A 13,748-nucleotide genomic window follows, 5' to 3' on the forward strand; every position below is an offset into this window, starting at 1 on the left:
TACAGTGACGTCACTGACGCTGGAAATTTTGAGACTATAAATATCGACTTGGGGATTTCCACATTTTGTAGCTATACATATATGCTAGAATTCATAAACAGGAACGTCACTCAAGCTGAGGCTATAAAAAGATAGTGGGATTTTCCAAAGGAAAAACCCACAAGTTGGAGCTATAAATAGATAGTGGGATTTCATAGGAATTTCAGCTGATTATAGATACATAGGCATTTATCCACGATCGTCACAGAAGTTGATATTGTAAGTAGTTACTAATTTTATCCATTTTAGTCTAAACCATTGTAACTTAATTTTCGGGGATATGTTTATTTTCCTTTAAATTCTGGAACAATTTCGTCATTTTAGCGTTACTTTTAGTCACATCCATTTTGTCGTTGAGCATTTCCTTGATTATAGCTATTTATAGCATCATTACAATTATGCAAATTTTTGAACACCCCAGCAAGATTTCAGGTCTTGGTAATGCTTTATATATAAATCTCACGCTTGTACTAGTGTATGTATGTTTCTGTCTCTGTTGTGTTTGACCCTCTACCATCATTGTCCCTAGACAATCCCACCATGTTCAATTCCCCTTGACGCTATATAGACCCACCATGTTCAATTTCCATATGTTCAATTCCCCTTGTCCCTAGACAGACCCAAACTCTATTCCCATGTTAATTTCCCCTTGTCGCTAGACAGACCCACACTATAGTTCCATGTTAAATTCCCCTTGTCGCTAGAGTGACCCACGATTTCTCTCCATGTTAAATTTCCATTGTCCCTAATCTGACCCAGGGGTCTTTTTAATGCTAAGTCCCATTGTCCCTAATGTGCCCCACTTAACTACTTACGAACTGAACTATGTTCAGGTTTTAAAATTTTGTCTTTTTTATCTTCACTTTCTGCTGCAAGTTTTGATAACGTATCAATATCCTTAATTTCTCTATGAATCTGATGCCCACGTTGGTAAATTTATTGCTCAGCATAATCGTTTTTCTTTCATCATCTTCCTCTTCTTCTGGTTTTATTAATTCACGATCTTTCATATCACCTATCTCGGTACGAAGTTCTCCAATATCTTCACCAACGGGTGGAGGTTGAGCCGCAGCTATATCAGTTGGAAGATCTCGTAAGATGTTCTTTGTTTTCTTGGTTCTTCTTGCTATTTTTTCAGTCTGCGCTGCAGTTTGTTCTAATACTGGAAAATTACCCTTTTTCCTCTTCTCATTTTCCTCCGTAATATCTCCCCATATAGTTTTTTCAACAGCCGCTGCAGCTTTCTTAGTAGCTGCAGTGACGGGTTTAAATAGTTTTTTCAGTGTCTTCTTCGTACTCAACTTGTGATTGTTGCTGCGCTTGCAAGTTTTTTCTAAATGAGTCTCTGACAGGAAGAAATTTTTTGATTGCTTCTAATCGTTCTCGAGCTATCCTTGCAGTATGAGATTCCGGATGTACCATTTTATTATAACATAATGATTTAATTATAGCAGCAGAGAGAGGTGTAAATTTAATTAAACAGATATCATTAATATAATGCACAATTGTTCATGGATGCTTCAGGGGACTACCAATATATGTAATAAAAGATGCCGTGGAGAATATTGCAAGAAACATAATTACATTATATCAAAAAATCCATCTGCTGGTCCACGACGGTGTGTTGGATGTAACAACGGCGTTAGAGGATTGTATCAGATTTGTGCAAATGGCGGTGGAGATCGATACAGAAGTTTAATGATATATTATAAAAATAGAAAAAAAAAATAAACCCAAAAATAGAAAAACCACCAACAGAGATAGAGTATTACTTGAAGCATAAAACAAATGAAGATCTTCAATAGCAGCAGAGAGGGTGACGACCGTATCCTTTGTTTGGGTGAATCATGGACGCGGTAATGGTAGTTGCCTCTATGAAGGTCACATATTTTTTTTTATGTCTAAAAAGGGTACGTGACGGATCAAGTGGTCTGTTCACCCTCTCTGCTGCTAGTTAAATCTGATTTCTACCGGTGGTAAATTATAACACCTTAACACACACACACACACACACACACACACAAATTTCCAGTAATGTCATCTAAGGTGCCAGCATACGCAGCAAGAAGAAGAGAAAAAAGGGCAAAAAAAAAATAAAAAAAACATGATATTTCCCAAGCGGGGAATCGAACCCCGGCCGCCGCGGTGAGAGCGCGGAATCCTAACCACTAGACCACTTGGGAAGATGGTTAACTCGCTCAAGTACAGTTATTAGTCGATAATAGAGAGGATTAGTTACACTATTCGAATATACTTCGGCTTTTTCCGTGATAAAGGATAACAATATGGCAGCCTCCAATGCCCAAGTGTTTCACCATGATAAAGAACTGAGGGTTTTGGAGCTTTACAGTGGCATAGGAGGAATGCACGTTGCCTTAGATAATGCTCCTGTCACGAAAGGTGTAGATATTTCTCAGCACTGCACAATTCCTAATCGGTCATATACAATATATACTAGGGGCGTCAAACGCAGGTGCTCGACGCGAGTTTGATGTTGAGAAGAAAAAAAACAAACAATAAACTGAAGGAAAAAAATTCATACAGTGACAAAAATACCGTGGATTATCCCCATGAACCGTTCTGACAAAGGACCCTTCTATCATAATATATAAGAGAGAAGGTACGTAACTTCCAAATACTTCGTTCCGCCCATGACCCTCGATTTGCTTCTGCTTTTTCCGTCTTTAAAGGCACACGTCCATACTATATGGCTTATTTTACTCCTGCGATATTTTTCTATTCATCAAGCCATCATTGACTTTTATGCGTTGTACCAAACTGAAGTTACGGGCTCCAAAACGTGCGATTTTCGAGAATTTTTACTACTGAGACAAGTCCGAGCTCATGTGATAAGGGTCTCCGTAAACACAGTAATGGGCTGTAATGGGGACAAAAATAGAATATTGCGAAAGAAATTATAGTAATGTACATTAAATATTATAATTTTATTTTACAGACGTAAATACATAAATCATAAATAACAAGTGGTTGTGATATTGTTTATTAGTGCAGATAATACGCCTTAATTCTTTAATTAAAATAATGCCAAAACTCTCTCTCTCTCTCTCTCTCTCTCTCTCTCTCTCTCTATATATATATATATATATATATATATATATATATATATATATACATACACACACATACATACACAGGGCTCTAAATTAGCGGTAGTATTCTAGCAGATTAACTGTTGGACTAGTAACTTTCATAATGTTAATAGTCCGATTGGCTAGTAAGTTTCAGTTATCAATAGTCAGCGTTTGTTTACGCCATTCCCTAATAAAGACTTGAATTAGCAGATGTTCTGTAGAATCAAAGCAGTGGCCATTGTAAACACAGTAATAAAATATTAGCATGAGAAGATGAAGTCAGTTTCTGCCTCGGAAAGGTACGTTTCTATAACAAGAATCCATCTGATTTTGTGCATTTGACTTAACAGCGCAAATTATGGTCCCGTCATTAACAACGGAAGTTTGGTAATTGGTCCTAATTAATCTGATAACGAATTAAATGAAGAAATTACGTGGTATCACACTTTATTCACTCAACCACAGTAACAAACTACAAGGCGGTATACCACACAAAAGAACATGGCAAAAACTATTCAAAGAAATTAGTTTGCAGGTTTTTTTGTTTAAGGTTCTTTTCTTTTTTTGCTCGCTACCCAAATGCTCCAACAGTCACAAACAGGAAACTACATATTTTACATTTCCATCGAAATAATTATAAGAATTATATCAATTTATTACGATTACGTTATTGAGATATCCTTTCCATACAACTACTTTTTCTTTGATGATAAGAATAGTTGTTTTAAAATATTTTTCCCTTACAAGAATGAACAAATAATTGAATACACATGGAGATATCCAAGCAGAATGCTGTACATTTGTTGGGAATTAAAATCTCTGAGCATGGGTATCTAAGATTTGAAAATTTTCCGCCTTATTATTAATTTCAGCAATGCATTGAGGTTTGATTAATTAGGAACAATTACCAAACTTACGATTTATGATACCATAATTAGAGATGTTAAATACAAAGCGCTGAGTGTTGGATGGCTTTGTTTGATGGGAACACACCTTTTCCAAGCTGAAACTAATACTATCTTCTGATGCTAATATTTTATAACAGTGTTTATAATAGCCACTGCTTTGATCATGCAGAACATCCATTGAAGTTAAGTCTTTGTTAGGGAGAGGTCATTTAATTGTGGGAGGGGGCAAAGACACGTGTTTTGAAATGTGTTTCTTGCTCTGATTTTCTTATATAAAAGACACTGTGCCATTCCTTTTCTTCCTTTAAATAATTTGCGTCAGCTATACTATAACATCTCGTATTTCAAAACAAGGCACAATTCCCTCCTTATAAGACGGGAAAAATGTGGCATTTGATAGAAGGTGTTTAGCCACCAGAAAAAAAGCAAAAGTTGAATGAAAATGATGAGGAATAATTCTTATGACAGGGAAAAGCGTAATTGAAAATTTCAGAAGAAATGGACAAAAGACTGGGAATGGCTGAATTATGACGAGGAAAGGAACGTTATGTGGTGTAACTGGTGTACACAATTTGCAAAAACAAACACACAGAAAACACCCAGTTTTGTTGCAGGTTGTTCAAACTTTAAAATTGAATCGGTAAATGTACAAGAAAGCTGTGTGACATTGTTTTGTGAACAGGACTAGTAAAGATTTGGCAGGACTAGTAAATTTCTCAATATATATATATATATATATATATATATATATATATATATATATATATATATATATATATATAGGACTAGTAAATTTCTCAATATATATATATATATATATATATATATATATATATATCTATATATATATATATATATATATATATATATATATATATATATATATATATATATATATATATATATATATATTCATTACTAAGACTGTCCACCTTTTTACCTTTTTTATTTTGTTCTAATCTGACTCCGCTCAGCTCTCATCCTTTTTCTCAGGTGAGGTTTTTTCCCTTCTGAAGGTGTCTTTGGTATAGTGATTTTACCATTTGTCGACCTTACTGTTAACTTATTTGTACCCTTGTCTTTGAGAAACTTTCTAAATATTGCTTCCCATTCAGTTTCTGTTTCTTGACACCACACGTCAATAGAAACTCTGTGATGCATATAATTGGATGCCAGCTTGAAATTGCCTCTTCCAATCAATGATCTTTCAGTGTCTTTATACTGGGAACTGACAATCGATTGTAGTACGTCTATCAGATCAGATATATTTTTTTGCTTCCAGTTGGTTCCAATCTTCATGATATTATTCAGTCTCTGCATTATTATTTGTCCAGTGGGCATCAACATTTTTTACCCTTGCAGGATAGTTAACATGATCTTTCAGTATTGGTAGCATTCATTTTTCGAAGTATGGCTGGAAACCTGACGTATTTTCCGAAATGACATTTGTTGCATGTCTTTTTCTTGCTTCTAAAACTACAGAATTATAAGCCTGTGCAATTCCTTCATCACCGAAAAGGATGTTTACAATTGATTTTCTATCTTGCACGTTGATGCCGACCCCATTTTTTAAATAATCAGTGACATTTTTCTTAAAGTGAAGTGTACAAACAATCTGTGTCGCTCCAGGGAATGACTGCTTTAAACTTTTACGAATCGCAGTTTCGTCATCTGAGCCGACCATCATGTTTTCTATTTTTTCATCTGTGAAATGACTGGCAATTTGTGAGAAGAAAGCATTGTAAGTTTCAAAGTCAGATTTACCATGTAGAAAAGAGGGGCAAAAAAAAATAGGAGACTCTCCTGTTTTACCATATTTACAGCCACAACTTTTACGCGTTGTGTCGTTCTTATGTATTCTTGTGTACTTCTGGTTTTAATGTATTTCCATGAATTGTCATCCCATGAAATACACCAACATACTCCATAATCTAGACAAATTTAGATAGTGTCATAGAGTGTGGCACATTTCCTATCCAAGTTACACGTCGCTTGTATTTTAGTGAGTTATTGTGCTTGCTATATGCCCGACGCACAACCAACATGTCAGAAGCATCTGGTTGTGGTTCAAGTGGACAGTAGACGCGCACACCGTTTAATTGTTTTTCAGTGCAATTTTTTCTGTCTCTCTTTATAACACTGACCAGTTTCTCGTTTAGTGTAACAAAGTAATTTGTGGGAGAAGTACCCTTCGTTTTCTCCTCATTTAGTGTATTGTCAATTATAAAGAACACGTTTTCCTTTATGCCAGGCGGTACACATGGTAGTGCACTATGATATTCATTTAGGTTTAAAATTCTCAATGTTTTCTGTTATGTCCATAAAATTACATAAACTTCTCATTCTTCAAAATCCCACTGTGAGGCCCAGCAACAGTAACCTTACCAGAAATGCTGATTCATTATTTGTTACAGAAACATTGTCCAACAGACCTTGTTTGGCTTTATTGATTCCAGTGCGAGGTCATTGGTGTCATCTTTGTCAACTAGGCTGGTATATCTGTTCGAACAATTTACGTATGTGTAATCATTATTCTTGAACGACCACGAGGAGCAATGATTATGTTTCGGAGTCTGCCAGTCACCATCATCTGATTGACGCTTAGGTGTGGACGTTTCCATGCTAACGTCACATTCAGGTGTGTAATTACTAGGATAGTCATTGATGGCTAGGATACTAGTTGACGCTGTGAATTTACTTTGAAGGCCAGTGATGGTTGGGTTACTGACTGGAGGTTCATTGATGGTCGACTTAATGATTGGTGGTTCTCTGATGGTTAGTGGTTCACTGACAGTTTCAGTATTGATGGTCAGGTTGTTGATTGGTGGTTCACTGACAGTTGGAGGTTCACTGACTGTCCTGGGACAGATCGTCGGGTTAGGGTTAGGGTTGATTGATGGTTCACTGATGGTCTGGTTATTGATGGGTGTGTCATTGATGTTATTTTCAACCAATGCCACAAAATGGTTAGGGGTCCATGTTTTTCTTTTTTTACCAAAAGAACATTAGCTGGTTTGGTTACATTGCTCCACATCACTGAAATCAACGATCCTTCTGCTGCATGGTTGAAGTTGTATTTAGGACCTTAAATGCCAAGTCTTTTGTCCTGTTTACAGCTGGATAAACACTACGTAATGGATGCTTTGTAACCATGGCAAGGGCAATCATAGTCCACACCGAGGAAAAGCTCCCAATCTGAGCGCAATTTAATGCGGCATCAGAATATTCTGGCGATGATAACTGAATACTTGATCTATTTGGATGCTCTAAAATCGTGGACTCTTCAAGCAACATCATTAAAGTTGTCTTGTAGCGCAGTTTGATGGACTTGAATTCATTACCGCACAAAAGCATTGAAAAGACAGTCTCCGTCACCAGTTGTTCTTAATGGTATTCCTTTCTCAGCATGGTACCGGAACAAGATGTCAGCAGCAATTGCATCTACTGGTAGACTGGGGTGTTCAGCATACTCGCAAGAACAGTACCTTTCATCAGTCAAAAAAGCCTCCCACTCAACTGAAGCTTTGAGTTTTTCAAGTCCAATCTTAGAAGCCTGTTGTAATGTGAAAAAGAAAAACATAATATTATAAACATTTATAATTTTGTAGAATATCTATTTCAAACATAGGTTTTCTACCACGAATTTCTTGAGAGGATATTTATTTAAAGATCAAAATGAAATTTAATAAATGTACCAATAAAAATGAAATAGTTCATGTCAACCAGATATCTAATATACTGGTAATTTTATCATTTTAGACAGTAAATATATTGATTAAAACAAAACAATCCAACATGTACTCTGCAATAATAAATACAAGACATGTACACATATAACTATTTTAAGTAAGTAAACACATAGACTAAATATCCAATATCAGTAAGTCTCAGTAACTTTACAGATTCCTAAAATTACAGATCACTACAATCAAAAATATATTTGGTCTCCTGAAAAGTTGCAAGAAATTGAAATCGTTGTTATATAATTACAAGTCTAATAATAGGGCCATTATAAATGTTTGGGAGAAACTTATTGAATAGCCTAGAAAATAAACAATTCAGTCCTTATAAAATAATTCATTACTTTTTGAAGTTGTGTGATACTCATCAAGTAATCACATTTGCCTCCTAGCAAACAACACTGACAACAGATGTATCCCCCTCATCAATGGAAGACCAGGTCTTAAAGTCTTTGCTTGTTATCACTTCGCACGTATAGTGAAACCAAGAATCACATACCTGATCCAGAATGTATAGATGCAAACTGCCAGCAGTCACAAATTGAAATGGGTAAACTATTAACGTTTATAAGTATGTAAAATAATAATAATAATAATAATAATAATAATAATAATAACTTTATTTTATGATGCTAATACAATTAGTTCTAGGAAGGTGGTGGGTGTATCTAATATAGATATATCAGATGGTTTAAGATTTGACATAAACATAAAAAAGTAATTTGTGATGTGGGCTCTTAAAAGAATCAAGTATGTTGAAAATAATATAGATATACAGAAAGAATAAATGAGAAAGTTAATCTTTTCTTGTAATATTTTCAGTGGATAATTTTGGGAGTTTAAATATAATACTCTATGAGGAAGATAAAATATGATTTATTTAACGGCCTGATTAAAAACAACAATTCAACAATAGTTCTAGGGAGTATATTATTGACATCATTTAAAAAAAGCTTGAGTCATTACAACATGGATGATTTGCAAAAAAAACAGCATAATACATTACTACATTAAAATATGCCTAATATGCTTATCATGTGTCATCTAACAGTAAAGTTGCTGAGATGTATGAATACCATTACGAGAGAGAGAGAGAGAGAGCATGTATTATCGAGGTAATGGAATTCATCACCCAAAATGTTATTATGACATTCAGTACATTTCTTCTTTTAAGTTGATTTTACTACATTACATTGACCATTTTCAAGATACATACCAGTATACAATCGGCAAAAAATAACATCGAATTGGTCAGATTTTCTTATCAAAGACTCATTGATAAGACAGAAAGACAGAATGCTAATTTAAAGACTAAAAATCAAAAATTTTGCGATAAGTGACATATAATAATCAATCGAATAATAAAGCTAATGATAAAATGCAATTAATATTGAAAAACATCTACTTTACCAAGTTTAACTGAATTTAAGAAATGTACTGTTATTAACATTACACAAACAGGACATATATACTCTTGGGAACAAACTATTTATAATTCTAATCGCTTCTTTCATCTTTCCTTTTCACATTTGAAAGCATATTATTGAAGCACTATTATAAATGGCAACAACTGATACATTTTATTGGCAATTATGTAGTTGATATAGAATGTTAAACACAGATAACAGATTTGCATATTCAAATGAATGATTGTACAGACAGCTCAAAGAATTTGCAGGGATAATATAATAATAATGATATATATTTAAGATCGTTAAATGGAAACTAACAATATATAAGCAATTCAAAAGATGACATACCTCACATAAAAGACAGCCCGGCTCACAAGCTTTCTTACAGTCACTGCAAGGAAACCGTTTCTTGCTCTTTCCTTTTACCATTCTGATAATATCCAAGATATCACAAACGTCCACAAAATTGAAAATTTTAACATGGAGAATAGAAAACTGTTTTTTGGTTTGACTGCAACCTTCTTATATAAGGAATATATGTCTATTGGAGCCTTCTCATTCTTATTCATCTTGATGCCAATTATTTACATTAAAAATCACTGTTTAAACATTAGCGAAAGTTGGTAACAAGCACTGTTGTTCATATATCAATTCAAGTCTGTAACAGATAATATTGTTGATACCTCTATTCAATTCTGTTAATGTTCATTGACCATTACATCTCACAGTGTGTCGTTAAACGGTAATTATGTTGGACCATACATGACACTGCCTGCTCAACTTACTGGATTCTATGTGCAGCTAAAGTGGACATCAAAGACATCAAAGACACTTGCAACAGATGTGAATGCGTCATTTAATGAAAGCACACTATACTAGTTTTAGGTGTTTATGCAATTGAAATGTTTTAGCCATTAGTTCTACAATAGAAATCAGTTAACTACTTTTTTAATAAAATTTTTTGAAAAAACGAACATTTAAATGGAGTCTCTTAAATGAAGACAGAAATAAAACGATAAATGGATTAAGATCCATAGCTATGCAACTCTATGTTATTATTTAAGTCTGTACAATACAAATTATAATATTTAATGTACATTACTATAATTTCTTTCGCAATATTCTATTTTTGTCCCCATTATAGCCCATTACTCTCCATTACTGTACATTACTCTCCATTACAGCCCATTACTGTACATTACTCTCCATTACAGCCCATTACTGTATATTACTCTCCATTACTGTACATTACTGTGTTTAGGGAGACCTATGTGATAATATGTATAACCTTTTGAGTCAATCATATTTCGACATTGACGTGTGTGCTGCATAGTTTACCTATTTTTAAAATAAAGTCACACGTATATGATGTATGTGCAGTGAAGAAGACAGTGTCTAATTCTTGCAATGAACAGGATTCCTAACGTTGAATCAAGTTAATGGTAAGTAAAAACTTACTTTTGCATCTACCACTGTTCTGTCATTCAACAAGGGATGTATTGTAGAGTCGCAAACATGGCATGGTACATGTAGCTCTTTTCAATGGTTTCGGAGCACATAGCTTCAGTTTGGTACAATGCAGAAAAGTAAATGATGGCTTGATGAATAGAAAAATATCTCGGGAGTAAAACAAGCCATACAGTATGGACACGTGCCTTTAAAGACGTAAATAGCAGGAGGAAATCAAGGGTCATGGGTGGAACAAAGTATTTGGAAGTTACGTACCTTCTCTTTTATATATAATGATAGAGAGGGTCCTATGTCAGAACGGGTCATGGGGGTAATCTAAGGTATTTTTGTCACTCTGTATCATTTTTTCCTTCAGATTATTGGGCTTTTTTCTTCTCCACATCAAGCTCGCGTTGAGCACCTGTGGTTTCAAATAGACTAATTTTGTTATTTGATTTATATAGTCTGACTATACATCACCTGTTTGTTTGTACCCCCTACCGATTTCAGTGATGTGTTAGTGATAAAAAGTGCACAGAACTAAGTCAACTAAATCATTGATTTATAATTTATAACCTGTGACCAGAATGGCACTAATACGGGCATCCCATTGCACCTTTCATACTTAACGGACTTTTCATACTAACATGGCGCCATATTGCATACACCATGGGCTTTATTTCCATCAGACAACATAATGATGTCGTTGATTCCATAGGTTACTGTCGGATAATTCCTTAAATTACCATAACGTTGAAAGTTTGGAATTATATCTCTTTGCACACATGAACATATAAATTAAACCACTTTTTAAATCCACGTGATAGGCAAATTTGTTGTTGTCATTCATTTCCTTTGCTTGATTCGACATTGTAAATATCAGAAGCAGACGACATATGTATGTACATCTGTAGTCATGCACACACCCCTTTGCTGAAAATGGACTTGTCCAGGAACTGGAAATGGCTCTCGAGCATGTCTGTCTATTAAAAGCTTCTGTTAAGCATGGAACGCACAGATGATGACAGTGTTAGGGCCATTCTACTCACAGTCAGGTTAGAAATTATAAATCAGTGAATGAATTGACTAAGTTCCATGCTCTTTTTATCACATTAAAGGTTTCCATTATTGTAATCAGTAGTGGGGTACAAACGGGTTGGTATAGTAAGACTAAACCATATTATAGTTTCCCTTGTCAAGATTCATTTTTTTGGTTCTAAAATAATACTTGGAGGATTACGTGCATTTCACCCTGTTGACATTGTAACAAAATTTTATACCAGAAAGACTCTGTGTGTGTGTGTGTGTGTGTGTGTGTGTGTGTATATACACCTCTCCTTTGAAAACTTGCACACAGCATGGTCCAATAACATCAACTGCACTATAATTGATGGCACAAGTTATTGAGGGACCTCCATAGCAATATGAAATGATGCCATTCTTGCTCGACATAGAGAAGACCGCAGAGGTGGTGGGGGGAGTAAACTGGTGTTTATTGGCTGAATACTCATTTTAAATTTGTGTTGGGAATAATTTTCAATAAAACACTTTTTCTAACGAAGTTATTTATTTTTATGTATAAAAAAAATGACCTTTATTTTCAAGATGCCCAGCCACTGAGCGTTCGTTAACAATATTCCAGCTGGTTTCAAGAACCATCACATGTATGCAAAACTAAAGCTGTACTGATTAATTGGCCATACTCATAATCGGGCCGATTATTGGAACAATCAATATAATTGGTATCAGCAGAAATAATAGGTGCTGATGTAAACAAATTTCCAAAATATAAATTTAATCATAACATTCATCTTGACATGGCTTGAATTTTAAATCAGAATTAAATAGTGGAAATTAAGGAATAATCATTTGATTTGGGTGTTAATTGAAAGACAATAAATTCTCAAAAGTAAATACATTTTAACATGCTTGCTGTAAACTACTGCTGATTGTCTGCTCACAACAAATTATCAATACCATGCATGCACTCATCCCAATCACACCAGCCAATGGAGCCTTGTGTGGCTGTTGAACTTCCAGCATACACATTATCGGGATGGTCCTGGCTTTTAAAAAGTTGTCCCCCCAAAAACATCGCCAATCTCAATATTTTGTTGCCAAATTTCAAAAAATGTCACCAGAATAAGTAGTGAATATTTTTTCAAGACTATTAATGTAATAGGCAGTGTAAATTGAAAAAGATGGGATAGATATTACTTTATTGACAACAAGCAATATAGCCAAAATATTACAAAATAAATCATTACATGACTGTTTTGCACTACTTCCATGGCCTTTGCATTGCGCATCACTGTTAGTGCATAGGTCTAACTGTTGTCACCTGAAATATTTGCATTATCAAATGTAAAATATCCACTTTCTTACAGTCTCTCTTTATTTAATAGAAACATCAGGTATTAAGCAAATCTACATTATGTATATCATTTTCCAAATAATAGTTTTGTAAGAAACTTTATTTAGATAATGATATTTTAATACTAAAACCCTATGATCGTACTTTGCAATGTAAGATAAGTGACCTATAATGTGACCGTCAATTTCACGCATTCAGGAATTAAATCCCCCCTTTCTGTGACTAGCTTTACAAAGTACATCTTGGCTTCCCGAGTGGCCGAGTGGTCTAAAGCGCTCTCCGTAACGGATCACTGCCATCTCACCTCTGTCTTCGTGGGTTCATGTCTTGGATTCGGCCAGTGTGGGTACATGAGAAAGCTTGCCAGTAGCTTCTCATGGGTCAGTGGTTCTTTCCGGAGTTTTCCCGAATTCTTCCTCCACCATTAATACTGGCCGCCATGTATAGCCTGTCTTGTGCTGAAAAATGGCATTAAATCCTACAACAACAACAACAAAGTACATCTCCGTCAACCAAAAGTTTAGAAATTTATTTTTGCCATGCTTTACATGCATTGCTTGTTAGTGAATTGCTCCCTAAATCCCAGGAATGATCACTGAATGCTGTAAAAAAAAATTCGACAAGCAAATTATGATCTCCATTCTCACCAATGAAACTTAATGAGTCAACTTGACCTGGCATTACTGTATAAGCATCCATCATTAAATTAAAAGAAGGAATGAAGAAACACATCA

The 13,748-nt window shown here is 34.7% G+C and overlaps 1 protein-coding gene and 1 non-coding gene across 3 annotated transcripts in view; one reads left to right on the plus strand and one right to left on the minus strand.

Moving 5' to 3' along the window:
- Positions 1–2,150: 2,150 nt before the first annotated feature.
- Trnae-cuc (transfer RNA glutamic acid (anticodon CUC)) lies at positions 2,151–2,222 on the minus strand. The gene has a single exon. It is a non-coding gene; the product is annotated as a tRNA-Glu (tRNA).
- A 97-nt stretch (positions 2,223–2,319) lies between these two features.
- LOC149784939 (tRNA (cytosine(38)-C(5))-methyltransferase-like) overlaps positions 2,320–13,748 on the plus strand; it is a 36,291-nt gene continuing 24,862 nt past the window's right edge. The window contains exon 1 of one of the 2 annotated variants that reach the window (XM_089978568.1): positions 2,320–2,439. In XM_089978568.1, the coding sequence (XP_089834694.1) occupies positions 2,325–2,439 (115 nt within the window). In that variant the 5' untranslated portion in view covers positions 2,320–2,324. The remainder of the gene's footprint in view (positions 2,440–13,748) is intronic. The other variant, XM_089978573.1, reaches the window with a different exon arrangement.

This window comes from Sinohyriopsis cumingii, chromosome 13 (genome assembly GCF_028554795.1).
Source record: "Sinohyriopsis cumingii isolate HCF-2022 chromosome 13, ASM2855479v2, whole genome shotgun sequence".
Taxonomy (NCBI): domain Eukaryota; kingdom Metazoa; phylum Mollusca; class Bivalvia; order Unionida; family Unionidae; genus Sinohyriopsis; species Sinohyriopsis cumingii.